The sequence below is a fragment of the Gobio gobio genome (assembly GCF_949357685.1).
Source record: "Gobio gobio genome assembly, chromosome: 16".
In the NCBI taxonomy this organism is placed as follows: Eukaryota; Metazoa; Chordata; class Actinopteri; order Cypriniformes; family Gobionidae; genus Gobio; species Gobio gobio.
The window spans coordinates 22,668,169-22,694,678 of record NC_137109.1 but is presented as its reverse complement, the minus strand read 5'-3'; the positions used below and the strand labels follow the sequence as shown (position 1 = coordinate 22,694,678).

The 26,510-nt window shown below is 37.2% G+C and overlaps 2 protein-coding genes across 2 annotated transcripts in view; one reads left to right on the top strand and one right to left on the bottom strand.

Moving 5' to 3' along the window:
• The window catches only part of kctd16a (potassium channel tetramerization domain containing 16a), a 28,921-nt gene extending 27,476 nt beyond the window's left edge, over positions 1-1,445 (bottom strand). Inside the window, exon 1 of the mRNA XM_079838643.1 lies at positions 207-1,445. Coding sequence (XP_079694769.1) covers positions 207-1,011 — 805 coding nt within the window. The 5' untranslated portion in view covers positions 1,012-1,445. The remainder of the gene's footprint in view (positions 1-206) is intronic.
• A 13,202-nt stretch (positions 1,446-14,647) lies between these two features.
• The window catches only part of nr3c1 (nuclear receptor subfamily 3, group C, member 1 (glucocorticoid receptor)), a 42,428-nt gene continuing 30,565 nt past the window's right edge, over positions 14,648-26,510 (top strand). The window contains exons 1-2 of the mRNA XM_079838771.1: positions 14,648-14,991; positions 19,173-20,236. Of these exons, the coding sequence (XP_079694897.1) occupies positions 19,182-20,236 (1,055 nt within the window). The 5' untranslated portion in view covers positions 14,648-14,991; positions 19,173-19,181. The remainder of the gene's footprint in view (positions 14,992-19,172; positions 20,237-26,510) is intronic.

The following is a 26,510-nucleotide window of genomic DNA, read 5'->3' as shown; positions in this document are numbered from 1 at the left end:
TGGATTTCATTTATTAGGCTATTATAAATTGTGGCACTGCTATGTTTGATTCTTATTGACAAGTCGTGCATTCAGTGGTCAAATATTTCTGCACACTGAAGACAAACTCGTTCGATTTTTTTGCCTTAAATCCATAATTAATAATTGACAACAATCGAAATATGATTTAAAGATAATGAGCGACAGGTTTACTGTAGGCTACTTACGGTAGAAGACATACTCCGTGTTATTGGACCAGTTTCTGTCATCTGTATTATGTCTGTTGTGAGGAGATGTGGTGAGTGACGAATTGCACGCGACGATGTGGAATCCGCTCTCCGCGAGCATATCAAACGCTCGCTCCAGGTGGCGAAACTTCAGGGAAAACTGGGAAGTGTATCGCTCAGGTGGCCTGTCGGGATCCCGGCTCTCGTTTAACGTGTCCCCGAAAACTTCTTTAGCCAGACCGACCCTTCCGCAAATAAAGATTTTGGGTATTCCTCGAGCTTTTGGGTCAGGGTCCCTCCCGAAGGTGCACGAGCTCTTGTATCCCACCGTGAGGAAGCCGTAGCGCCTATCGCGCGCGTCCAGGTAAGATACAGGGAACAACCTCTGATCGCTTCCCTGGGATGCTTCGTCAAAATCACTGTTAGTATAATCATCTGGTGTCAGGATTTTGACGAGCTCGGGCAGCTGGAAGAACTCAGCCTCCCTTTTCAGCCTCCCTTTCTCCGGGAAATAATCCGGCAGGACGACGTTCTTATCGCGGAGATAGTCCAACACATATCGAAACAGAAAACCGTCCCTGTCAATGAAGTAGCGTCCCTTGATGTCCTGCGCGAGGTCGTTGGAAATGTCCTTTTTAGTGAATAATTTGCCCAGCAGTGAGTTTGGCACGCTGGTGAGGGTGGCATGGCGTGTGTAGTACACCTGTCCTCCTACATTGAGCTCAACCACATCGGAAGAGCAACTCTGAGCACATCCACCGTCCTTGGGCGTTTGATAAGTCCTGCAATTTTCAGTCAGGGCCATTTTGGCGTTGCACACTTCAAAAAATGAAAAAGTGAATGTGCAAAAGTTTTTGATTTGGGTTTAGTGAGCAAAAAGTCAAGCGGAACCTAACCTGCACACTCTTTAACAGCCGTCCACAGTCCATTATGTTACGCACAGCATCTCTGAGACCTTCATAGAAGTATAAATGTATCAAAATGACACAATTAGACTGTTAGGCTTCTCCATCAGATGATGTGCGCATCATGAACACTCATCTCCTGGTATTTATAACAATGTAGAAGAGCTCTCACCGAAGGGATCCAATTGTGCAGCTCATGCTGAAAATCCCAAAATAAGTTCTCCTTATAAAAAATGAAAAACTGCGCCAGGCAAGACAGCTTCAACTTCCTTCAGAAGAGTGTCTCTCTCTTGTGAAATCTGGACCATCCCGAACAGTTAGTCTACATGTACCTGGCACCCACCCAGCGTTCCAGTAAAAGGATCTCGAGTGCGTTGGGAAGTTTGAGCATCCTTACTCTCCAGAGCATCAGCAGCGTAGTGCGAATGAATGCAGCGTGCTGAGAGAGGCTTTGGACGGGGGAGGGAGACCATTCTTAGGGAGATGAGCCTTACATCATCTTAAAGGAAAATGACAGCTGGAAAGATACAAGCATTGCATCCTCCTTCTCCAGATTTCCAGATATGCTCATGCAATTATTAAGCTAGATAAGAGCATCAATTGGTTAGGTTGCAATGTACATTTTCATCTCAGAACTTCATTGATTTATTAGCAGTGGTTGAGCTCAAATCCCAAATGCTTTCCCAGAGATGAGCTTTGGTTAGTTTTAGGGGACCTCGGTGTATGTCACGGTTTCAGGACCACGGACAGTTCCCCATAAACTTGGTTCCAGCTGGCTTACTAGCTATTACAGTAATTCGAGCATTGCATGATATTCAATAGTGCATTGGCTTTATGTAATGTGGCTACATTTCTTGTCACTATTACAACTCGGCAGCATTTCAGTTCTATCGCTTTTGCACTCACAGAATATCTTGTAAAATCCACTGTGAATTCATATCACAGATTTAATGGCATTTTATTGAGGATCCTTTGAGTTAGAGAACATGTTTATTTAGGCATGCAAACCTTTGGCATTGTGTGCTGATCTCGTTTCAAGGAATCTGTGAGCTCGGCTTCACTGAGAGATGGCTTTTAAGCTGTGGTCACGCTTACCCTGCTAATTTTGTGTATTCTGCTGAAAAAGTGTTGCTAGGCACCGACAGGAGAAACTGTGAGTGGGATTCAGATAGCAAATGCTCTGCTGTTTTCTTTTTTATCTGCAATAATGGACCCGCATTTGATGCGTACAGTAAAACAAGCATGCACATAAAGATATCTTCTGAATTCAAGTTGGTTCCCTCTTAGGGCCTGCTAAAAATACTCCATTCTCAGATGATATGAATCATTCGACTTTAGACTGCTAGCATGTACTCTGTCTGTTTGATTTGATTCAGTCCTCATTTAAAAGCAGGACTTGGAAGTACTACACGATGACCTGCAAAGTTGAAGACATGCCTGCAGCCACTTAAATAATGCAGGACAACTCTTCAGGTACACATCCAGCACTCTTTACTCGCCCAGCCCTGTTTGGATGCGTATTTTCAATCACTGTAAGATGTATAAAATGTAAATGAAGAAATGTAATAGGTCAAACTAAAATTAGCATTAACCCATTCATCCACTGATTAATGTAAAGCTTGCAGGTTGCATTGCAGATAATCCATGTATAAAGACATATTATCTTTTCATTGCTCGGATTACTGGTCAAACTGTGTGGTCTTCATCCATCCATAGGCATAACACACACTTCGGAGGAGGGAGTCGTCATAGCTGTGCAGCAATCCATTGACCTAGATTTTTAGTATTCTCTGGATTTCAGCCACCCCTGCCTCAGAGAGGAGCCATTTATGTGGGTTTGGATGCTTCTGCATGTGGAGGGCTGTGTTGCTGCCTTCGTGCTTAATGGAAGCAGAAGAGTGCCATTATTGCAATTATTTATTTTTCAGCTCCATGGTGTGCTTTTGAGACTGAGGATTTGATCCTGTTGCTTGTGGTAAACCTATTGCCTAGTGATTTCCACCCATATTTTTTACCGGTTTCATTATTCCTGACAGTTTTGTTAATAATGTTTCATTAACAAAGTTTGGTAGGAGCGCGTTCCAATCAACTCGTCATCAGCAATTGTCACGTCTAATCCTATCAGCATAAGAGGAGGCATATTATCACCTCGATTCCTCGACAGTTTTCAGCATCCCTCCACCACCCCAACTCTCCACTCTTGGCTTGTTCCTACCACAGCCAGGAATATGAGGGGAGTACTCTGGGTTCAGGCCAGATATCAAGCCTGGAGCCCTCTCCCTGGACAGCATGCCAAATAAGCAGCATACTATTTATTCCTTCTGACTTATTTGTAAGTGTGAACTCATGAATAGAGTTATGTACACCTCCACCCATTTTACATGGAAATGTAAATGGCCATACAGACTAATTTCCTACATCTGCTGTTTCTCAGATGCATATCTACGAAGCTGTGTTATTTTAGCACCATTAAGTTGAACCGTTAAAGTTGTATTATTATGTTGAATGTACTAAAAACCGAAACGTTTTCCCTTTGCGTTTTTCGCATACAGACGACAATGTTGTCAAAACGATTCCTGTTCACACAGATCCAGGGGGGGACTAAAAACGCTGTATTTTTGATGCCAGTCCAGTAGTTGTCACTTTGTAAATAAACACTACACGCCTATAGACTGAACACATAATACACATGCACATGATGTCAACGTTTTCACAAATTCACATTTTTGTAGTTTACACAGAGACAATAACAGTATCAGTTTTCAAAAACTTGCACTTTTAGGCCCTAAAACGACGTTGTCTTTTAAATTACCGACCAAAACGCATAAAACGCTACACTCAAAAATATTCTACAAATGCAGAAGCATGTTGACCACTTCACTTTGGGTCCGTTTACACAACACCATTTTCAAGGGTACACTCTAAACAAAAAGGTTCTATATGGCACCAAAAATGGTTCTTGGCTTGTAATCATAGGGGAACCTTTTTAAGTGCTATATAGCACCAATTTTGGTGCTTCAGTGGATCTTCAGCAGTTCTTTGACTAAGGTGCTATATAGCACCACTACCATATACAGAACATGTTAAGATATGGTGCTATATAGCACCAAAAGTGGTTCCCCTATGATTACGACGAAGAACCATTTTTGGTGCCATATAGAACCTTTTTTTTAGAGTGTAGGGGAACCACTTTAGGTGCTGTATAGCACCAAATCTAGGTGCTTCAGGGGTTCTTCAGCAGTTCTTTGGGATGACTGAGGTGCAGCACCGCTACCATATACAGAACCTGTTAAGAACTGGTGCTATATAGCACCAAAAATGGTTCCCCTATGATTACTGTAACGTGAGACAGAAGGTAGAAGATCCAAATGCAGCTTTTTTAAAGGGTAATCCACACTCGTAGTCATCAAACAGGCAAGAGGTCATAACATGTAATCAGTCCAATAAGGCAAACAAGACAGGAGAGACAGGCAAACGGGTAATCCACGGAACAGGCAAGAAATCCAAAACCAAGACAAGAAACCAGGGAAAACGCTCAGAAATGCAGTTAACAACAAACAATATATTTTTTATTATATAAGGTGAGCTAACTGTGATGTAATCAATGGGTGTTGAAGAGTCCGGGCAAAGGATTATGGGAGATGTAGTCCTTGATGGAGTGACAGTCTGAAGTGGAGTGCCCTCAGGTGGTTCTCATGGGCACTCACACTGGTGAATTGTGACAATTACGAGCCAAGAACCACTTTTAGTGCCATATAGCACCATTTTATTTTTAAATAGTGTCGTGTAAACGGCCCCAAAGTGCACTAGTTAACATGCTTCTGCATTTGTAATGGATAAATATGTGAAATCGATGAGAAATATTGTCATGTTTGAATATCACAAGATCACGTGGCACATGCTTTCAGTGTTTGAAATGCATCGAACACATCAAAAGTATGTTTCCACTCCAAAACCTATACAGTAGAAATGAAAAAGTCTATCAAAACAGCAAAATCATCTTTCTTTGCTGAAGCCATACTTTTGTTGATTTAGAGTGTTTTGGATCATTGTCATGCTGAAAGTTCTCTTCATTTTCAGCTTTCCAGCAGAAGCCAGAAGGTTCTGTGCCAAAAACAGCTGGCACTTGGAGCTGTGATTCCCGCCACAGTTCCAGCTGAAGAAAAGCCCCCACTCAAAGCATGATGCTGCCCCCACCAGGCTTCACCGTGGGTACTCATGTGTAGGACCATTTTTCTCTTTGTCTTCTCATCAAATTTGAAGGGATGCCCCATTCATAATAATGACATTGAAACATTTTCCACTTGTTGATGACTGTCTTCACTCCATGGTATATCTAATTCCTGCAACCAAGATCTTACAAGAACAGCTGAGATTTATTTGGAGTTAAACAGAATCACTTCAGGTGAAGCCTGGCATTCATTTTCGCATGAGCTTGATGATTCGTTTATTCTGAACACGCACCCAATTATACATTTATTTAATACATTTTAAGTTTTCATTAAGTTAACATTTTCTGGTGCTCAGTGGCATTGCACGGGTTGTAATTTTTTGTTTAATTGTTTTACATAACAAAAAACATCTGTGTGTAGATTTTAATATCCACTGTGCATAATTAGGTTTTTATTTCAATAATTACTCTGATAGCAGCACTTCAGTTGAAGAGTCACATGATATTTTGAGTCATTAAAATGAACACTGTTACCTTAAAAAACTTGACCTGACCCTACTTTTATTATTGTATCCCAATGTAGATTAATTCAAGATTTTTTAAATAATTTATATTATTATAATGTTTTATCCTAATAAACATAAATAAATAAAAAACTGTTTACATTTTATTTATTTAAAAATGTAATTACTGACAGCACAGCACAATTCATTGCTGAATTTTTGGTTGGTGAATTGCAGAACAGGCGTCCATTCTTTGTACCTCGTTTGACAGATGCCAGATCCTTTAATCGTGATAACTGATCTCTGGCTAATTTGGTTCATCAAACGAATTTCCAGATCTGATTATACATCGAGATTATCTGGATTAAGTTATCTGAGATTACTGCACGTTTTGAGTTCATTGGAAAGTGCAGATGTATCAGCAATGTAGCGATTGGCTGACAGCAAGAACGTGATGACATCATATTAAAAAAGAGCATCACACACCTGATGAAAAACTTGATTTTCTGGACCTTTATAAGAAAACAGCCAAGCGACCAAAACAACACAGAAATGATAATAAATAAATGAAATGTCTACTGTTTGCTACATGATTCATTTTCATTATTTTGCGATGTCTAGTATTTGTACAGGATATACATTTTTATTTCGATGTCAAAAATTCATTACCTGTGAAGCAGATTTGTAACATGACAACATTAATTAAAGTTTCTTAGGGGTCAAGAACATCTAATGGCACAACACACTGTAAAATTAGCCAGGAACATACAGGATTAAAGAGTATTATTTTACAATAAATTACTGTAATCAGAAATTCACTGTGAAATCAATGCATGCTGGGTCATTTTCTTACAAAACACTGTGAATCAACAGCAGAATGATGCTGACATCACAGTAACTTCCTGCTCTTGTTTTTCTGTGATTTCACATTTCATAATGTTGTCTTTAATAATGCCACTGTAATACATTTAATTCTTGACCACTGTAATCGTTTTTTAAGTCACCATAATGGTGATCAATGCTCCGTTATCATGGGATCTTGGATCCTCTGTATTCATATTCTGATTTCTGTTCTAGCCAAGTCAGAAATGTGACAAATAAAACAAAAAAATATTTGTTAAAATTATTACAAGCTAGAATATGAAATCGTTTTGTCAAATTATTCTTTTTAGTATTATTTAAGCATGAAGATTTAACAATACATTTCAAATGCATAACTGTTTGTAGATGGATTGCTCACAATGAATCAACTGCTGAGATTCATATTTGAAAGATGTGACATCATCTTGTAAACTAGACTGGGCGGCGGAGATTTAATTTCACCCTGCAACTCAGTCTGGAAACCTGTACATTCATTTCTACTGATTCTGTTACACTTTTGCGGGAACCAATCACAGACTGGCTTATCCACCTAGCGCACTATTGGCGGGTTTAACACGATGACGGCGATGGGCCGGTGCCAGTTGATCACGCCTCTTGTGGTCTGGTTGGTTGAAGAAGGACAATCCAATTGCGTACAGTCATTTAATTTATGCTCGTTTATCAGGCCTCTTGTGGTCTGATTGGTTGAAGAAGGACTATCCAATTGCGTACAGACTCATTTAATTTATGCTCGTTTAACATGCCTCTTGTGGTCTGATTGGTTGAAGAGGGACTATCCAATTGCGTACAGACTCATTTAATTTATGCTCGTTTAACATGCCTCTTGTGGTCTGGTTGGTTGAAGAAGGACAATCCAATTGCGTACAGTCATTTAATTTATGCTCGTTTATCAGGCCTCTTGTGGTCTGATTGGTTGAAGAAGGACTATCCAATTGCGTACAGACTCATTTAATTTATGCTCGTTTAACATGCCTCTTGTGGTCTGATTGGTTGAAGAAGGACTATCCAATTGCGTACAGTCATTTAATTTATGCTCGTTTATCATGCCTCTTGTGGTCTGATTGGTTGAAGAAGGACTATCCAATTGCGTACAGACTCATACATTTTTTTTTATGTTCCTTTATCACGCCTCTTGTGGTCTGATTGGTTGAAGAAGGACTATCCAATTGCGTACAGTCATTTAATTTATGCTCGTTTAACATGCCTCTTGTGGTCTGATTGGTTGAAGAAGGACTATCCAATTGCGTACAGTCATTTAATTTATGCTCATTTATCATGCCTCTTGTGGTCTGATTGGTTGAAGAAGGACTATCCAATTGCGTACAGTCATTTAATTTATGCTCGTTTATCATGCCTCTTGTGGTCTGATTGGTTGAAGAAGGACTATCCAATTGCGTACAGACTCATACATTTTTTTTTATGTTCCTTTATCACGCCTCTTGTGGTCTGATTGGTTGAAGAAGGACTATACAATTGTGTACAGAGTCATTTAATGTATGCTCGTTTATCATGCCTCTTGTGGTCTGATTGGTTGAAGAGGGACTATCCAATTGCATACAGTCATTTAATTTATGCTCGTTTATCATGCCTCTTGTGGTCTGATTGGTTGAAGAAGGACTATCCAATTGCGTACAGTCATTTAATTTATGCTCGTTTATCATGCCTCTTGTGGTCTGATTGGTTGAAGAAGGACTATCCAATTGCGTACAGACTCATTACATTTTTTTAATGCACCTTTATCACGCCTCTTGTGGTCTGATTGGTTGAAGAAGGACTATCCAATTGCGTACAGAGTCATTTGAATTATGCTCGTTTATCATGCCTCTTGCGGTCTGATTGGTTGAAGAAGGACTATCCAATTGCGTACAGAGTCATTTAATTTATGCTCGTTTATCACGCCTCTTGTGGTCTGATTGGTTGAAGAAGGACTATACAATTGTGTACTGACTCATTTAATTTATGCTCGTTTATCATGCCTCTTGCGGTCTGATTGGTTGAAGAAGGACTATCCAATTGCGTACAGACTCATAAATTTTTTTTAATGTACCTTTATCACGCCTCTTGTGGTCTGATTGGTTGAAGAAGGACTATCCAATTGCGTACAGAGTCATTTAATTTATGCTCGTTTATCACGCCTCTTGTGGTCTGATTGGTTGAAGAAGGACTATCCAATTGCGTACAGAGTCATTTAATTTATGCTCGTTTATCACGCCTCTTGTGGTCTGATTGGTTGAAGAAGGACTATACAATTGTGTACAGACTCATTTAATTTATGCTCGTTTAACATGCCTCTTGTGGACTGATTGGTTGAAGAAGGACTATCCAATTGCGTACAGTCATTTAATTTATGCTCGTTTAACATGCCTCTTGTGGTCTGATTGGTTGAAGAAGGACTATCCAATTGCGTACAGACTCATTACATTTTTTTAATGCACCTTTATCACGCCTCTTGTGGTTTGATTGGTTGAAGAAGGACTATCCAATTGCGTACAGAGTCATTTGAATTATGCTCGTTTATCATGCCTCTTGCATTCTGATTGGTTGAAGAAGGACTATCCAATTGCGTACAGACTCATACAATTTTTTTAATGTACCTTTATCACGCCTCTTGTGGTCTGATTGGTTGAAGAAGGACTATCCAATTGCGTACAGAGTCATTTGAATTATGCTCGTTTATCACGCCTCTTGCGGTCTGATTGGTTGAAGAAGGACTATCCAATTGCGTACAGAGTCATTTAATTTATGCTCGTTTATCACGCCTCTTGTGGTCTGATTGGTTGAAGAAGGACTATACAATTGTGTACAGACTCATTTAATTTATGCTCGTTTAACATGCCTCTTGTGGTCTGATTGGTTGAAGAAGGACTATCCAATTGCGTACAGTCATTTAATTTATGCTCGTTTATCATGCCTCTATTGGTCTGATTGTTTGAAGAAGGACTATCCAATTGCGTACAGTCATTTAATTTATGCTCGTTTATCATGCCTCTTGTGGTCTGATTGGTTGAAGAAGGACTATCCAATTGCGGACAGAGTCATTTGAATTATGCTCGTTTATCACGCCTCTTGTGCAGTAGAAAATACAGAGCAGACTGCCCAGACCAATGTTCAATCTTAAATTGAGCTTGGTCTGGTGATAGCCAGACAACTTGTAAACATCACCCTGTAACAAATAGAATTAAGTACGGTACTGCTCCTTTTAAGGCGGAACGCATTATGAGTTTATAAGCTCTCTGATGAGTGGGCAGTCCGTAGATGGAGTGTGAGCTGTGAACATCGCATGTATGCGTGACGTGTAAAGCCTGAATATATTTCTGTTCAGTAATGCAGTTGTTAGTGGAGTGTTTTGCAAACTACCCTATGTGTGCGTGGGATCGACGACGCTGATAATAAACCCCTGTATCAGATAAAGTTACCTGAGTTTTGCTTACACTTTGCTACAACCATTCAGGCAAGGTATCCGGCCTCTCTGTGTAAAGCGTTACAACTAAATGATGCACAGACATCAATACTTGACATACAAACACAACAATGGTGACACTCAATAAATAATAAAAAAATTTATACAACATAAACCAACATTACAAAATAAACCAACAGCACAAACTGCTAAAAGCGAAGCAAAAATAAATTCGGCAGCACAGATAAAACCGTCAAGAATCAAGAAAATCCACAACATAATCTATACATGCCGCACCGCATGCTGGGTACCTTCATAGAACATATGCACTGTAAATACAGTATGATGTTTGTTTACAGTAAATTGTGTTTTCCAATACTATAAACTAAAACCCCTTTTTAGTGCAGTTAGATACAAGAAAAGTTCAATTACTGTGAAAGCAATGCAATTATAAACTGGAATATACTGTCATTTCACACAAAGTTTTTTAGAATTTCTTTTTTTTTAACAAAGTTATCTGCATCTCCTATGCTGCATCAAACCACTCCCATAATAGCTGTCACTGTTAAAATAATGCACGGCTTCATGTGTGAAGACTAAAATTTTAGGTAATTATTCATTTGTAATTATTAGGTAATTATTCAAGCGTAAGCATTCAGCTTACAATTGTTAATATTTATCTTGAATAACTTTTTAAAAACACTTTTTTGAAAACACTTTAGTGTAAAAGAACCCCCCCAAAAAATATTTCTAGGAATATACAATTATAAGATGATGAATAAGACAATCTGATCAATAATTAACGCACATAAACAAAATAAAGCTAAGATAGGAGATTTTGATTTGATTTTTTTGATTTGATATCTTTATTTCGAACATGAGAGAAGAAGAAAAAAAAATTATAATAATAAAAAGTATCTTACTTTCCTGTATAAACATGCTTCTATCTCATGTACGAAAAGGAGTAGGAATAAGTAAAACTTATTTACTTCTACCCCTTTAATTCTTGCTTTCCTTTAAATAACATACATATGCCTACACCTACGCATATACATATACACATCTACATATATATACATACACATATACACATCTCTATATATACACATACATATCTATACCCCTATAGCCACATAACACATACCTACATATAATCATACATACATACATACATACTTTACAATGACCACTAACAAGTATTTCAAGTCATAACAGAGGAGCTCTCCTATTTTCCTACAGTACTTCTTGATATTTCTTACAAATATTTTTTCTGTATAATTTTTTTTAAAGAGGAATATGTTAGGGCATTGCTTTAATTTTTCATCTAGTTTATTCCACAATTTAACTCCGCAAATTGATAAACATAATCTTTTCCTTGTTGTTCTAAATCTATTAGTCTTAAAGTTTTCCCTTCCCCTTAAGTTGTACCCTCCCTCCCTCTCAGAGAACATCTTTTGTATATTCCCAGGCAATAACCTATTTCTTACTTTGAACATAAATACTGCAGTTTGATATTCAATTTGATCGTAGTATTTTAATAATCTCGACTACAAAAATAATGAATTTGTATGTTCACAGAATCCTGCATTATGAATGATTCTCATAGCTCTTTTTTGCATTATGACTAACGGCTGTAGTGAATGTCGGTAAGTGCTTCCCCAACCTCTACACAATAGTTGTATGTATATATATAATAAGTAACAATAATGAGCAGTACAAGATACGAAGAGATTTAAGATCCAGCATATGCTTAGCCCTAGCTAGAACTGCAATGGTTCTGGACAGTTTGGTTTTGATGTATTTTATGTGAGGCTTCCAGCATATCTTTTCATCTATGATCACTCCAAGAAATTTATTTTCATTTACTCTTTCTAAGTTAGCCCCCTCTATCTGTATTTGTGCTTGTTGCTTTGACTTACAGTTTCCAAATACCATGAATGTAGTTTAACTCAAATTTATGGATAATCTGTTAGTATCCAACCATTGTTTTATTTTCTTAAATTCTGAAGTGATAAATTCCGAAAGTAGCTGTAAGTTGTCTCCTGAACCAAATATGTTTGTGTCATCTGCAAATAATACAAACTTCACTACTTCAGATACTTTACAAATATCTTTAATATATAATAAAAATAACTTTGGTCCCAGCACTGACCCCTGTGGGACACCACAAGCCATGCCCAGACATTCAGATTAATACTCTCCTATCTTCACAAATTGTTTCCTGTCTCTCAGATAACTACTTACCCAATTTAAAACTACTCCGCTGATCCCGATTCGTTCCAATTTATTGATTAATATGTCATGATTTATTGTGTCAAATGCTTTTTTTTAGATCAATGAATACTCCAACTGCACATTTATTTTGATCTGTGGCATTTGTGATTTCTTCAATAAGTTCTGTTAATGCAAGTGCTGTTGAGTTTTTTTTCCTAAATCCATATTGACTATCTGAGAGTAGTTTATGAATTTCTCTAATCTATTGTTAAATAGTTTTTCTAGAATCTTTGAAATTTGTGGTAATAGAGACAGGCCTGTAATTTGTGAATTGGTGTCTGTTTCCATGTTTGTATATAGGAGTAACTTTTGCTATTTTCATTTTTGTCGGAAATTTGCCTGTTAAAAATGATAAATTGCAAATGTTCGTTAATGGTTTGGCAATCCCCTCTATTACTTTTTGTATGATTTTTATGTATATTCCATCATGATCAGTGGATGGTTTGCTTTTGCATTCTTTAACAATATCTTTTATTTATTTTTCATCAACTGCTGTCAAAAATATTGAGCTGGGATTTCTTTCTACTAGGTTATTATATCTACTTTCTAATGTTTGTGGAACTGGAATTTGCTCTGCTAAGTTTGGACCCACATTTACAAAAAATGTATTAAACTCATTCACCACATCCTCCATATTATAGATATTTTCATCATTATCCGTAAAGTAATGTGGATAATTAGCCTGTACGGTATTATTTTTTATAATTTTATTTAAGATTTTCCACATACCTTTAACATTATTTTTGTTGTTATCTAATAGTTTTGCATAATATTCTTTATTATAAGTTCTCATAATATTGGTTAACTTATTCTTATATTTCTTATATCTATTTTCAGTCTCTATGGTTCTGTGTTTTATAAATTCTCAATAAAATGTATTTTTCTTTTTACAGGCGTTTTGCAATCCCTTAGAAATCCACGGTCTATCGTTTTGTTTTTGTTTCCTGCTAAATACTTTAATTGGGCAGTTTTTATCATATAGTAGTTTAATTTTTCATATGCTTTATCTACATCTTTTTCGTTATCCATAAACTCCCAATCTTGTGCTAGCAAATCAACTTTTAATGCCTCCATTGTTTCATCTGTTCTGACCCTCTTGGAAAATGTTTTTTTTTTATCCTGTTTATTTAGACTGTAATTATTGTCTTGAAATACAAACTTTATTAACTCATTCAATCCCAAATTTTAGTTGCAACCTCCTCTAACAACTGCAACTGGATAGTTCACTGTAAGTATATACATAACTAAATGGGTAACACTTTACAATATGGCTGCACTAATATGTAGTGTTGTAGTACTCGGTCTTGACCACATTTGTAATCGGTCTTGTCTCGGTCTCAGACTTAGAGGACTCTGGATTTTGTTTCAAGACCGGTCAAGACCACAAATGCGGGGATATCACTAAATTGCCCGTGCATTGTCTGATTAATTTGTTAATGTATGACTCATGAAGAACTAAAGCATTTATTAATGATTACTGCATCATCAACTAATGAAGATTCTGTATGAGTAATAGATTAAGTAATCAATAAATTGTTATTAGTTAAATGTGTCATAGGCTGTATTCATTCCCTAATAGCATATAGTATTAACTAATTGTGTAAATTCATATGTTAATTGACACATTTAACTAATACAAATTTACTGATTACTACATCTATTATTCATATAGAATGTTAGCATGAATTAATGCTTATTAGTGCACCCGTATTGTAAAGTGCTATGCACTGTTTTGTCCCATGGTCAACATGTTCACTCATTCTATGACCACACTCAACAAAACTGAAAAAATGTGAATGAATACATTAAGACTAGGCACCTTAAAGATAATGTGTAACAATAAATATTTATCATATCTTTATATTAGCATACTTTCTAACCTTTTGTTTTGGAGCAGCCATCATCTTCTCGTGGTGCAAACAAGAAATAGCTCAGGTCATGTGACAATTTGCTTTAACCATGTGACACTGCACATATTTTATTGAGACCGTTTATGTTTTCCATATTTGCATGGAATGGACTAAAACACCAGTCAGTAACATTTTTTAGAGTTACTACTTCTAATGTTCACGAACTAATAATTGATGTATTATATACTTGTTATAATGTTACATCGTCGGCAAGCTTTGTGGATGGGTATGAATAAAAGAAACAGACAGAGACAGAAGCAGTGAAAAGAGAAGTGTGATTTGTTTTATTATGGCGATATCATCACCGAGGTTACTCCAGCACACATCTCATCTCACCCAATGGAGTCACTTTAATAAGAGGCGAGGTGTAATAACTCGTTACTGCCAATAGGTCGCACTGCATGTTGTAAACAGTGTCGCCACGGACCTCTACTGTAATCTCCATTTTGAATGTTTTTATGGTTTACGGTTTTATGGCACGCCTCTTTTCTCATGGCCGAGAACGAGAAATTTGCCTGGATTACCCAGATGGGGTTATGAATTTGGACTAAAGCGCTGGACGATATCCGACCTTTTTCCGATCTTTTTTTCCGCAGCTTGCGATTTCTCCTGCTCTTCTGAAACGACCTCGGACTGCGGTGAAGGCTCATGTTGTTGCTAATCTCTTTAGCAGAAAATCTTTACACAAAAACAATGTCAGATGATGCAACAATTCAAAACGGGAACGTAAATATCAAAAAGTACGTATTTTCTTTCAGATTTTGAAAATCAGATTTTGTTCTTGGTAACCGTGCACCTGAATACAAATACTGGCACTGATAGCGTAAAAGTGTAGCAACTAGTTTCAAGTTACTACACTTTGACTGAACTCGTGACCTGTTTTTCACGGTTTGCCATTGAATAGTTCTTGCTGTCCTGTTAGGGCGATTCGTGCGCTTTTGGCTGTTGCATAGGTATAGTATGTTATTTAAGGGTTCCGAGTGTGTACGTGAAGTGATTGACTTGTCCGTCTGCTGTGGATTAGCAGTGGGTGTGAGAAGGCCTCAGTGCGCATCTCACTGACCGTCAGTGGATTCCGCGCTCGTGGTGCTACTGCTCTGCTACAAGGGCGCGAGAGCAGCACGAGACTTCCTCGTTTGTATTTTTCTCCGTTTATTTGAATATTATTAGTCGACCGATTATAATGTTATAAGCTGCACGTATTTATCTGCAGAGGATGAAAAGTTTGGGACAAAATAGTGTTTATAACGTCCAGTATTATGACATTTTAATAGGGCAGTTATGTGTGCAAGCTATTAAGTGCGTAATGTATATTTGACAAACGGTGTTATTGTTATTTTATTATATTTAAAGATAACTCCTCCAATGTCAAAAGATATACTTGAAAAGCATACATGTTTATGTGACGTTTAAGCAGATTGCTTACACACACACACACACACACACACACAAATATTTGTCTTAGTGAAGCTTAAATAAAATAATATGAAGAAGCTTATTACAATAAAATACAGTGCTGCTTGAAAGTATGTGAACCCATTGCAGAATCTGTGAAAATGTGAATACTTTTAACAAAATAAGAGGGATAATTTTTTCAATTTATCACTGTCCTGAATAAGATATTTTACATAAAAGATCTTTACATATAAGTTAGTCCACAAGACAAAAAAAAGAAAGCTGAATTTATAACAAATTATCCTGTGCAAAAGTTTAAAGAACCCTTTCTTAATACTGTGTGTCGTGACATGGATGATCCACGGCTGTTTTGTTGTTTTGTGATGGTTGTTCTTGAGTCCCCTGTTTGTCCTGAGCAGTTAAACTGCCCAATGTTCTTCAGAAAAATCCATCAGGTCCTGCAAGTTCTTCAGTTTTCCAGCATCTTTTGCATATTTGAACCCTTTCCAGCAGTGAGAGCATATGATTTTGAGATCCATTTTTTCACACTGACAATTGAGGGACTCAAACACAACTATTAAAAAAGGTTCAAACATTGATGCTCCAGAAGGAAACACGATGCATTAAGCCGGGGGTGAAAACTTTTTGAATTTGAAGATCAAGGTAAATTGTACTTAATTTGTCTTCTGGGAAACATGTAAGTATCGTCTGTTGCTTCTGAAGGGCTTTAGGGGTGTAACGATATATCGCAATATAAACACGTGACGATATAATATCGTTGATGGAAACGATATGATTCGCGATATAGAGTTGTTTTATCCAAGGCTCAACTCGCTGTAGTAGGCCTATTTATAAGGTATAATTCACCCAAACACAAATTTACAAATGTACCACAAATGTAAATTCTTTCATCATGTACTCGCCATCATGTCGTTTTTCGTTAACTTCCCAACACAAATGAAGATATTCTTTATGAAACCTAAGGGATTTCTGTCCCTCCATTTAAAGTCCATTCCTCTCAAACTTAAAAGATTCAAAAAATGTCATATAGGCATAGTAAAAGAACTAATCGAGTGATCTAATCCACATCCAAGTTTTTGGAAGAGATACGAACAATGGTTTATGATGAACAGATTTACAACAACGCGCATACTGTAGTAAACACGGACGTTCAAATGATTGCGTGACGCGCCAAAACAACATGAGAGTGAGTATAAATGCAGAATTACAATTCTTGGATGAGCTAAACATTTACAGTTTGAGAGTGGTCATTTTGAGACGCTTTCTTGCGATTAGAAATGTGATTGCTTGCATTGATCATCTGAAGTGCACTCTTCAAAGTCAAAGCGCAAATATCATTTAAAGCGGCACTCCTTAGTGAAAGCGCAAACATTTAACTCATCACATTTAGTTTTAGTAGTTTGATTATTCAAAGTATTTTAGATGGTTTATTCTATATGTGTAGTGCATTAATAGCGGGAGAGGTGGGACATAGTGAGCACTGGAAGAGAATGCCTACTGCATTGAAAGCGTGAGTAATGCGTGAGGGTAAAAATTTTACAGTAGTAAAGTTTCAGTGACATTATTACATTAAACGACTTTATATAATGTTTTTTATAATGTATATGTATATAATAAATGTATAATAATATTTGTGGGTATTGATAATACACTAATAATAATAATAATATTTTAATAATGGTAAAAAAAAAAAAAAAAACCCTCTTCTTTATTTTGGCTTAAAATATCAGGATACATATCGTATTGTGAGTCCAGTATCGCGATTTATATCGAATCGTGACACAAGTTTATCGTTACACCCCTAGGCATTACTAAATGTGGAAAAAAAGATATTTAATGAAAGAAGAAAAATTTGGAAATCTTCATCCTGTTTAAAAGTCTCAAAAGGAACACAGTATTTAGAATCAAGGGTATGTAAACTTGTGAACGGGGTCATTTTTATAAATTCATAAAAAAATTGTCTTGTGGACTATATGTTAAGCATCTTTTATGTAAAATATCTTATTCAGGACAGTTCTTATTTTGTTAAAATTATTCACATTTTCACAGATTCTGCAAGGGGTTCACAAAATTTCAAGCAGCACTGTATATATATATATATATATATATATATATATATATATATATATATATACAGTATTAGCTTGATAAAATGTGTATGTACAAAATAAGAATCTATATACAGACACAATTCTGCAGGGGAATGTGAATAAGAAAGGGATGTGTATAAAAGTAGAGCCTAAATCAGGGGTCTCAAACTCAATTTACCTGGGGGCCGGTGGAGGTAGACTCTGGGTCAGGCTGGGCCGCATCAAGTATTCCACAAAAAAAAGAGGCACAACTGATCCAATCTTCTCAATCTTTATTATTAACAGTTCTTCAACATGAATGTTTCTTCTGAACATGAACTGTTCCTCTAAATTTGAACTTTCCTTCTGAACATGAATGGTTCTTCATGAAGGCTTCTCTTGCCAACTCTATTTTTTTTTTAAATATAGCCTATAGAAATTAAATCATTATGTAATCATGAATGATTTTAATTTTATTTAAAATAATAGACTAATTCAAAGCAAGGCCGTACCCAGGTCAAACAGAACAGTGAACGAAATTCTAGGTCTAATTCTAGCTGGGAAATAATCTATTTGGGACTATTTGCAAACAATATTTGCATTAATTTGCGTCAAATATATTATTAGTCCCGAGATTCTTCACATGAGTGATTAAATACATAGATTCGCTACAAATATTTGAGTTCCCAGGTGGTTTAGTGGTAGAATTTTAGTAAACCGTCTCAAAGGTTCCGAGTTCTAATCCGCTCTCATATAGTTTTTTTTCTTCTTCATTAAAATCAAAGATGTTCATCAATGATTGTATATTAAGAGCATGGACATGTTGCATTTTGTGTGCATTTGTGTGTGTGCATTTTGTTTTTTGATTTCACCGGAAAGAATATAATCTCTCTGCAACGGCATGAAGCGATAGATTGACGCGCTCGTCTGTGTGTGTGTGTGTGTGTGTGTGTGTGTGTGTGTGTGTGTGTGTGTGAAGATTGTGCACAAACCCCACCTACTTTGATTTGATTGGCCATCTAAGCGCTGTTAGACCACATTGGTTTCGATTGTCTGATCAGCCCGGATCAGCCTCAAATTCTGTTCCTGTCAATGCATGAGGGAAGACCGAGCTAACTCTCTCTCTGTCACACACACACACAAAGTGAGGCAGCAAGCACGGGACACTAAACGACTCAGCAAAAAGGTGCTTTTCAGAACAACGCGCGGGCCGCACTAACACTAAACTTTGATGTAAAGTAGGGGGTGGGCCGCAAGTTTGAGACCCCTGGCCTAAATAGTGTGTTGGGTACTGGGTAGATGTAATTTTGCATTTAATTTTTGTCTTTACCTCTTTTAATCATGTTTAGTCTTCATGGTACTTACAGTAAACTATGCTTTTTTTAAGGGATGTTATTTATTAAGTTTTAGACGTTGTTTTGTTGTGTTTGCCACAGTAATGCAAGATGGATCAAGGAGGACTGAAGAACGGCGTCAAGAGAGATGAGCGTTTGAATACTTTGGATTACAGCAACAGCCCAGTTGAGGGAATTTTACGAAGCGGAATACAAAGTGCCATGTCTGTCGCACCCACGTCCATGGTTCCTCAACTCAGTCCACTGATGCAGCCAGTTTCTGCAGACCTTCCCAATGGCCTGAGCAATTCACCCACTCTGGAGGAGCACACCAACTCCACTCTTGGCATCTTTTTGGAAGATTCAGAACTCAAAGTGGTTGGGAAGGAGCTGAGGGCTCAACAACATCAGGCCCTGTGCTCTTACACATTGGGGGACAGCTTCTCAGGTCTGGAGGCCAGCATTTCAGACCTCAATAGCACCTCTCCTTCAGCGGACTCCCTGATCGGTGGAGTCGACCCCAATCTCTTTCCTTTAAAAACAGAGGACTTTTCTCCCATGGATAAAGGCGATATGGACCTCGACCAAGATTCCTATGGTGCCATTGGGAAAGATGTTGATGTTGGCAATCATAAGCTCTTTAGTGACAACACTCTGGACCTCCTGCAGGACTTTGAGTTGGACGGATCGCCCTCTGATTTCTACGTGGGGGATGACTCGTTCCTCTCCAATATAGGTGAAGATGCTCTGCTTGGAGACCTGTCGACAAACACAGAGAGGGACTCAAAGGCAATGACCTCCATGAGCACTTCCAGCCCCTCCAGCACTATCACCAGCGTGGCCACTGTGAAGGTGGAGAAGGACTCTATAATCCAGCTGTGTACTCCAGGGGTCATCAAACAGGAGAACATCGGTGGGACTAACTACTGTCAGATTGGTCTCCACAGCACACCCATTAACATTTGTGGTGTCACCACTTCAAGTGGACAGAGCTTCCTCTTTGGGACCAGTTCATCCACAGCTGCTGTCAGTCAGCAGAAAGATCAGAAGCCTGTCTTTAATGTGTACACCCCTCTGACCTCTTCAGAAGACAGTTGGAGCAGGGGCCACGGCTTTGGGAATGCAAGCGGAATGCAACAGAGAACCTTCACAAGCCCCTATGCCAGGTAAGCCACTAGGATTGTCAGTGCTTCAGTTATGAATGAAAATGACCAGTCCCAGGGAATTTTTTAATTTGCGCCTGGAAAATCTCTGAAATTACTTAAAGTCCCCCTGGAGTCAATACTTTTAACCCTTAAAATTTATATTGGATCTCCAAAATGTCATATTTAAATGTGGTTTTTTTTCTGTGAAAAAAATGTCTTCATGCCTTAAAATAGCTTGAATGTATCTCTACAACCTTGCTTCATTTAGTATATGCGGAACCATGAATATGAAAATTAGCCCTGCCTCCACATATACCAGATTAGAGACCCACAACTTTTGCTCAAGTTACTGTAGTAAATGCTGCACAATTGTCGCTCTTTACAACATCAGACACGTAGCGGTAATTTTATATGATTTGCCTTTTGCTTGACTTTATCAAACAGCTAATAATGTGTTGCTAATTTTACACAAACCATGCAGGGATGGAAATGAACTTTTTTGTCTACCGGCCACTGTGGCTGGTGGATTTCAAAATCTACCAGCCACTCAATGTTTTTACCAGCCACTTTCTTGTTTTTAACCGATTAGTAATTAATACTACAAGCTCTACAATACTTAAGCAGTTTATTTAATCTCAAGTCTCAATGAAATACTGACATTTTCTCTTTCTCTCTTATACACACACAAACCATGAACTGATATACATTTAATTAAATGAGTAGGGCAGATTAATGGATGTGGCATTTGGATGATTCGTGGTCTTTTATGGCTTCCAGTTTTAGGTTTTTAGTCCCAACAATGAAACTATTAGTTTTGGCATCTTCTGAAGCGTGTTGACGACATACTAGGGTTGCCACCTTCAGTGTGGCTAAATAAGGGACACCCATTCACGACAATATAAAATGTTGTATTATTTTACATTTGATAATTTAATTTATTCCAAAAGAACTCTTTAGTAGCCTATTTGGTGCACTTTAAAGGGATAGTTCACCCAAAACTAAAACATTCTGTCATCATTTACTCTCCCTCATGATGTTTCAAAGCTGTATGAGTTTCTATGTTCTGCTGAACACAAAAGAAGATATTTTGCAGAAAGTTTGTACCCAGGCTGCTTTGGGGGCACCATTGACTTCCATAGTAATCTTCCTGTGTGTTCAACATAACAAAGAAATGTATACATGTTTGGAACAACTTGAGGGTGAGTAAATAATGACATAATTTTCATTTTTGGGTGAACTGTCCCTAGTGCTGGGCGGTATACCGGTTCATACCGAATACCGGTATTTATTTATTTTATGATATGAATTTTGATGATACCGCAAAACCGGTAAATGTCGCTTAAACAACGTTCGGAACGCGGCGCAGCGCGTCATTGTTTGAGAGGGGACCCATTTCATTGATGCACTGTAGTAGAAAGAGCAGTCAGAGCTCAGCTGAGATCGCATTACAGCCTGTGGCTGAATCCTATTCTCTCATTCACTGTTCCCTACGTTATCACTTTATTTGAAGGAGTGAATGAAAACGTGCGTTGGACAGCGTTGTGTGTTCAGCGGCTGTACAATAGAATGAGTGCACTCAATAACGTCCACTATGGTTTCGGGCACCACTACAAAGCGCTGTCCCCTCCAAATAATGCACTATTTGAGGTTATGGGGGGCGATTTCGGATTCAGCCCTTGATTACAGTGGAATTTTCAAACTACACGCGGCACGCGACAGAGAGCGGTTTCTGCGCGGAGCGCCGTGATGGGTTTAACAACGTTCACCACATGGATCATATAGCACTGATGTAGACCTGAGCGAGCGCGTTTACATTTTTTATGGACATATTTCATAAACTCTAGTGCTCTAGACATGAACCAGAAGCGTGTATGCGCGCATATTTCATCACGTCTTATTAAAATGAAATGTATGCTCTGATTACACTGATACCACCGTATGTCTGATCACGAACACGCTGACACGATGGGTTATTCTGCTACACAAAAGACAATGATGTAAATTAATAAATAAACTGACAATTCAAAGAAGAATGGGCAAAAAAGTAACTGCTTTATTCTTTCTGTTTTAAACTGATGTGTGTCATTAGTTCAGAGAGTATTGCAAATATCTGCGTTTCTCTTCGTTTTGGCAGTTTGTTGTTATATATGGTTAGATTTTTTAAATGCTTAAGGTGCCCTCAACTCAACTTAATATTCAGGTGTCTGTAAGTATGACTCTGAGCGTGTTGCAGGTCTGTGTTTTATTGGTTGTTGTCTCTCCACAGCATCATTTTGTGAGGCTTTGTAAACCAGGCCTATTAACTCTAGTGTGGAATTTTTCTACAATATTCACTCATCATGACAGTAAAACAGGGCATACTAGTCAATCTACTGCAGTATTTCCTCTCTTAATCAGTAGAAAATGTGATTAACACCCGGTCATGCATAGGGGAAAAATACCGTCATATACCGTGAAACCGATATAATTTAGAAAAATACCGTGATATACATTTTTGGTCATACCGCCCAGCACTAACTGTCCCTTTAAGCAGTCATTCTGAACCACTTATCACTTTTTTGACAATTCTGAAATTCAAAAATGTTTATTTTTTTATTAATTCACTTAAATTATGACTATATTATTATGCAATTATTTGTCCCATTTTTATCTAAATATTATTTTAATAAATGTTAAACTTTATATGGCAGGATTATTTATTATGTATGATTAAAAAGATACATTAATAATAACATTAATTAGGCTATAATCTATTAATTAACCTGTCTAAAATATATATAATAATTCTGTCTGCCAAGCTCTGATAATGTATGGAATATTATATAAATATATTATCCATTTAAAAAAACATTAGGCCTATACCTTTAGAAGCACGGATGTGTCTGTCACATAGACCGGTGTGTCACCGCTGCTGCTTTAAGTCAGACAGTCTGAGCTACTGAAATGCTTCACTGCAAAGTGTGCAGTTCACCTGAGGTTCATCACGAGTTACTGGACAGACCCATTGATACCTTTTTTCTATTCAGGACGCGACGCGAGCTCGATATGTTTTTAAAAAATCGCGCAAGTTTACAGCTCATGTTCTCGAGACTCCGCCGCTACGGCAACAAAGCCGCTAAAACGCAACCACGCGCAAAGTAACTTCTCTATTTGTGACTAGAGTCTGACAAAAGTGAATGACAAAAGTGTTTGTGGATTTTGAAAAATGTGGTGATTGAATGCATTTTGTCTGAAAGCAATGAAAAATTATTCACAGTTTGGTCCGTATACACTTGTGTGTCGCTGAATGTGTGAAAAGTTTTGAAAATGTGGTTTCAGTATTGAACAGTGCTTGTTAGCAATTGAAAAAAACTGTAAAGGGATAGTCCCACCCGAAGATGCACAATTCTTAACACCCACCCCGGACCACACTCATTTTCAAACTCTGGTTACGGCCCTGCTGCCACTAACAACTATTTTTATGTAAATTAATCGGTAACACTTTACAATAAGGTTCATTAGTTAACATTAGTTAACTACATTTGTTAACATGAACTAATAATGAACTGCACTTATAAAGCATTTATTTATCTTTGTAAATGTTAATTTCGACATTTACTAATGCATTATTAAAATCTTGTTAACATTAGTTAATGCACCGTGAACTAACATGAACTAACCATGAACAGCTGGATTTTTATTAACTAATGTTAACAAAGATTAACTAATGCTGAACAGAGTTGTTGTTCATGGTTAGTTTGTGTTAACTAATGCATTAACTAGTGATAACTAATACCACCTTATTGTAAAGTGTTACCAATTAATCTATCGACTAATTTATCACAATAATTTTCAACAATTTTACTTAAAACATTTAATTTAGCTTGCAACGTTGGCCTTCAGTAGTGTACTATCAAAAAATATTAATGCAAACAAGCCCTTGACAAAATGTAAAACTAAAAGAGTAAAAATGTGAAAAGGTACAAATTTGTAAACCAAAATAACAAAAAAAGAGAATATCAGCAAATACTTCTTATATAGAATAGTGTTGTCACGATACCAAAATTATGACTTTGATACGATACCAGACTAAAATACCTCAATACTGATACTGAATCGATAGATACCATGGCAAAAAACAGTAAAAGTAATTGAATAATATGACAGAACTTACTATTCATTGTTTTATCATTGTTTTAGAGTTAAAAAACCCTAAAAACTCACTTGGCCCGGCCCTTTAAGAGCTGCACGGACCAAATTCATTGTAACACCCGATTTCTCATTCTGCGTTCCAGTTCATTTTTATTATGCCCTTCACTCGTTAACTTCCCTCCGTCTCGTTCACTCGGATGTGCGTCATTGCTTACGTTTGCATGAGTGCACACTACTGGGGGAACATTTGCAATGGACTGAACTGGAACGTCCTAAGCCCTTGATTTCTTCGAATCCACTATGGAGTTAATTTATTATTCTTTTTTTTCCTTGATGAAATTGTTTAATGCAGCATTCTATATGTATATATGTGTATTTGGGTTGTTTTAAACGTTTTTAAAAATAATAAAAATATCATAGAGTTGTTTGTGGTGGGGTAAATTAAACTCGACAGCGGTGACGTCACAATCGTGTTGCATTGTGGTATATGAAGCTGCCTGAAGTGTACATATGAAGTAGACTCGCTCCCTCGGTCAAAATCGAGGGAGCAAGGGTCTGTCCATATAAACTTCCCTTGTCCACTTCACAAAGTGGAACGCACTTCAAAATGGCGGTGGGGATTCCCCCAAGGGGAAGTGCTTAGGGAAGTGCGCAAGTGCGTGTCTAAAACTGGAGTGGAACGCAGCATCTATATACGTTCACTAAAGACATATCCGACTGCGTTAACCCGAATACTCGCCAGGACGTGCATTTAAAAAAAAAAACTTTCAAACCCAATAATCCGCAAAACTGCCGTCGCAAACTGTCTGAGTAAAAGGCGTGTGTGTGGCAGCGCGGCAGCACTTTTCTGTTGCTTTCTTTTTCCTGAGCTGCGCGTGACTGTTCTGCTTCTATTGTTTAGTGAACGGTGGAAACAGAGCTCACACACACATCCTCACTCCTGCTGTCACACATCGGCGCAAATTAAGAAATACTGCTCTTATTAGTGTGCTGTCATTTTTAAAGTACCGGGACTAATACAATTTTATAACTTACCCAGTCGACTAAAAATATTGACGTTGACTAATTAACAGCATCGATGCAGTCGATTGTATCGACCAATTGCGACAGGCCTAGTAATATCGATACAGATAATATCACTATACAGCAATTCTGCGATAATCAATACAATGCTAGACAATCCTATATTGATACATCACGATATCTGTCTGATTATGAAAACAGAGTGCAGGTTTTCCAGACTTTGAACTAGGGCTGCACGATTTGGGGAAAATATCTAATTGCGATTATTCTGGTTAAAATTGCGATTTGCGATTTAAATGCAATTTTATTTTTTACAAATGAAAAGGGTGTGTGTGTATATAACATTCTGTGTTTATATATTAATATGACTAATAATAATTATTATGATTATTATTATTATTGCTAAATAAAATGATTTAACAAAATAAGAAATATTACTATTACAATAACATTTTCATTAATAAAAATAGAGTATTTAAGAATAAATATAACAATATATTACTACTACTACTACTACTAATAATAATAATATTTTACAGAAAACTTATTTTACAAAAAAATACAGCTGGGTTACCTGTTAATATGCAGACAGCCTATGACTAAAAATCATTAGAAAGGTCTTATGAGTTATTGTAAAATTATTATTATAAAAAGCTGTACTTTTTATCTGTGATATCAATTTCTTAAAGTCTATGTCTTTAATATGAAATATGAGCCTCTTATGCATCCACTGTGGGGAAAAAAACTCCTGTATATTTAAGAAAAACATATGGATTGTCATTACCGGTATTTATTTAGAGAGAAGTATTCTTTTTCTCATTTATTACCAAAAAGGCCAGAGGGCACCCTGGAGCAGAAACTCATTTGCCTCAGAGAAGTAATAGTTCATTTTCAGGAAATCCCTATGGGAAATCCCTAATGCAGGGGTTTTCAAACTGGGGGTCCCCAGAATATTTCAGAGAATAAAAAATCTAACTGTTTCGTTTTCTAAATTGTTCTCTCCTTTCTTGCCGTACCAGAATTGTATCTTTTTAGTGAGTTTTTCTCACTATAATCCCCTTTATCTTGCTCACTGGGGGTCCCTCATAAAAGGTTCATCATATTTGAGGGTCCTTGGCATTATAACGTTTGAAAACCCCTG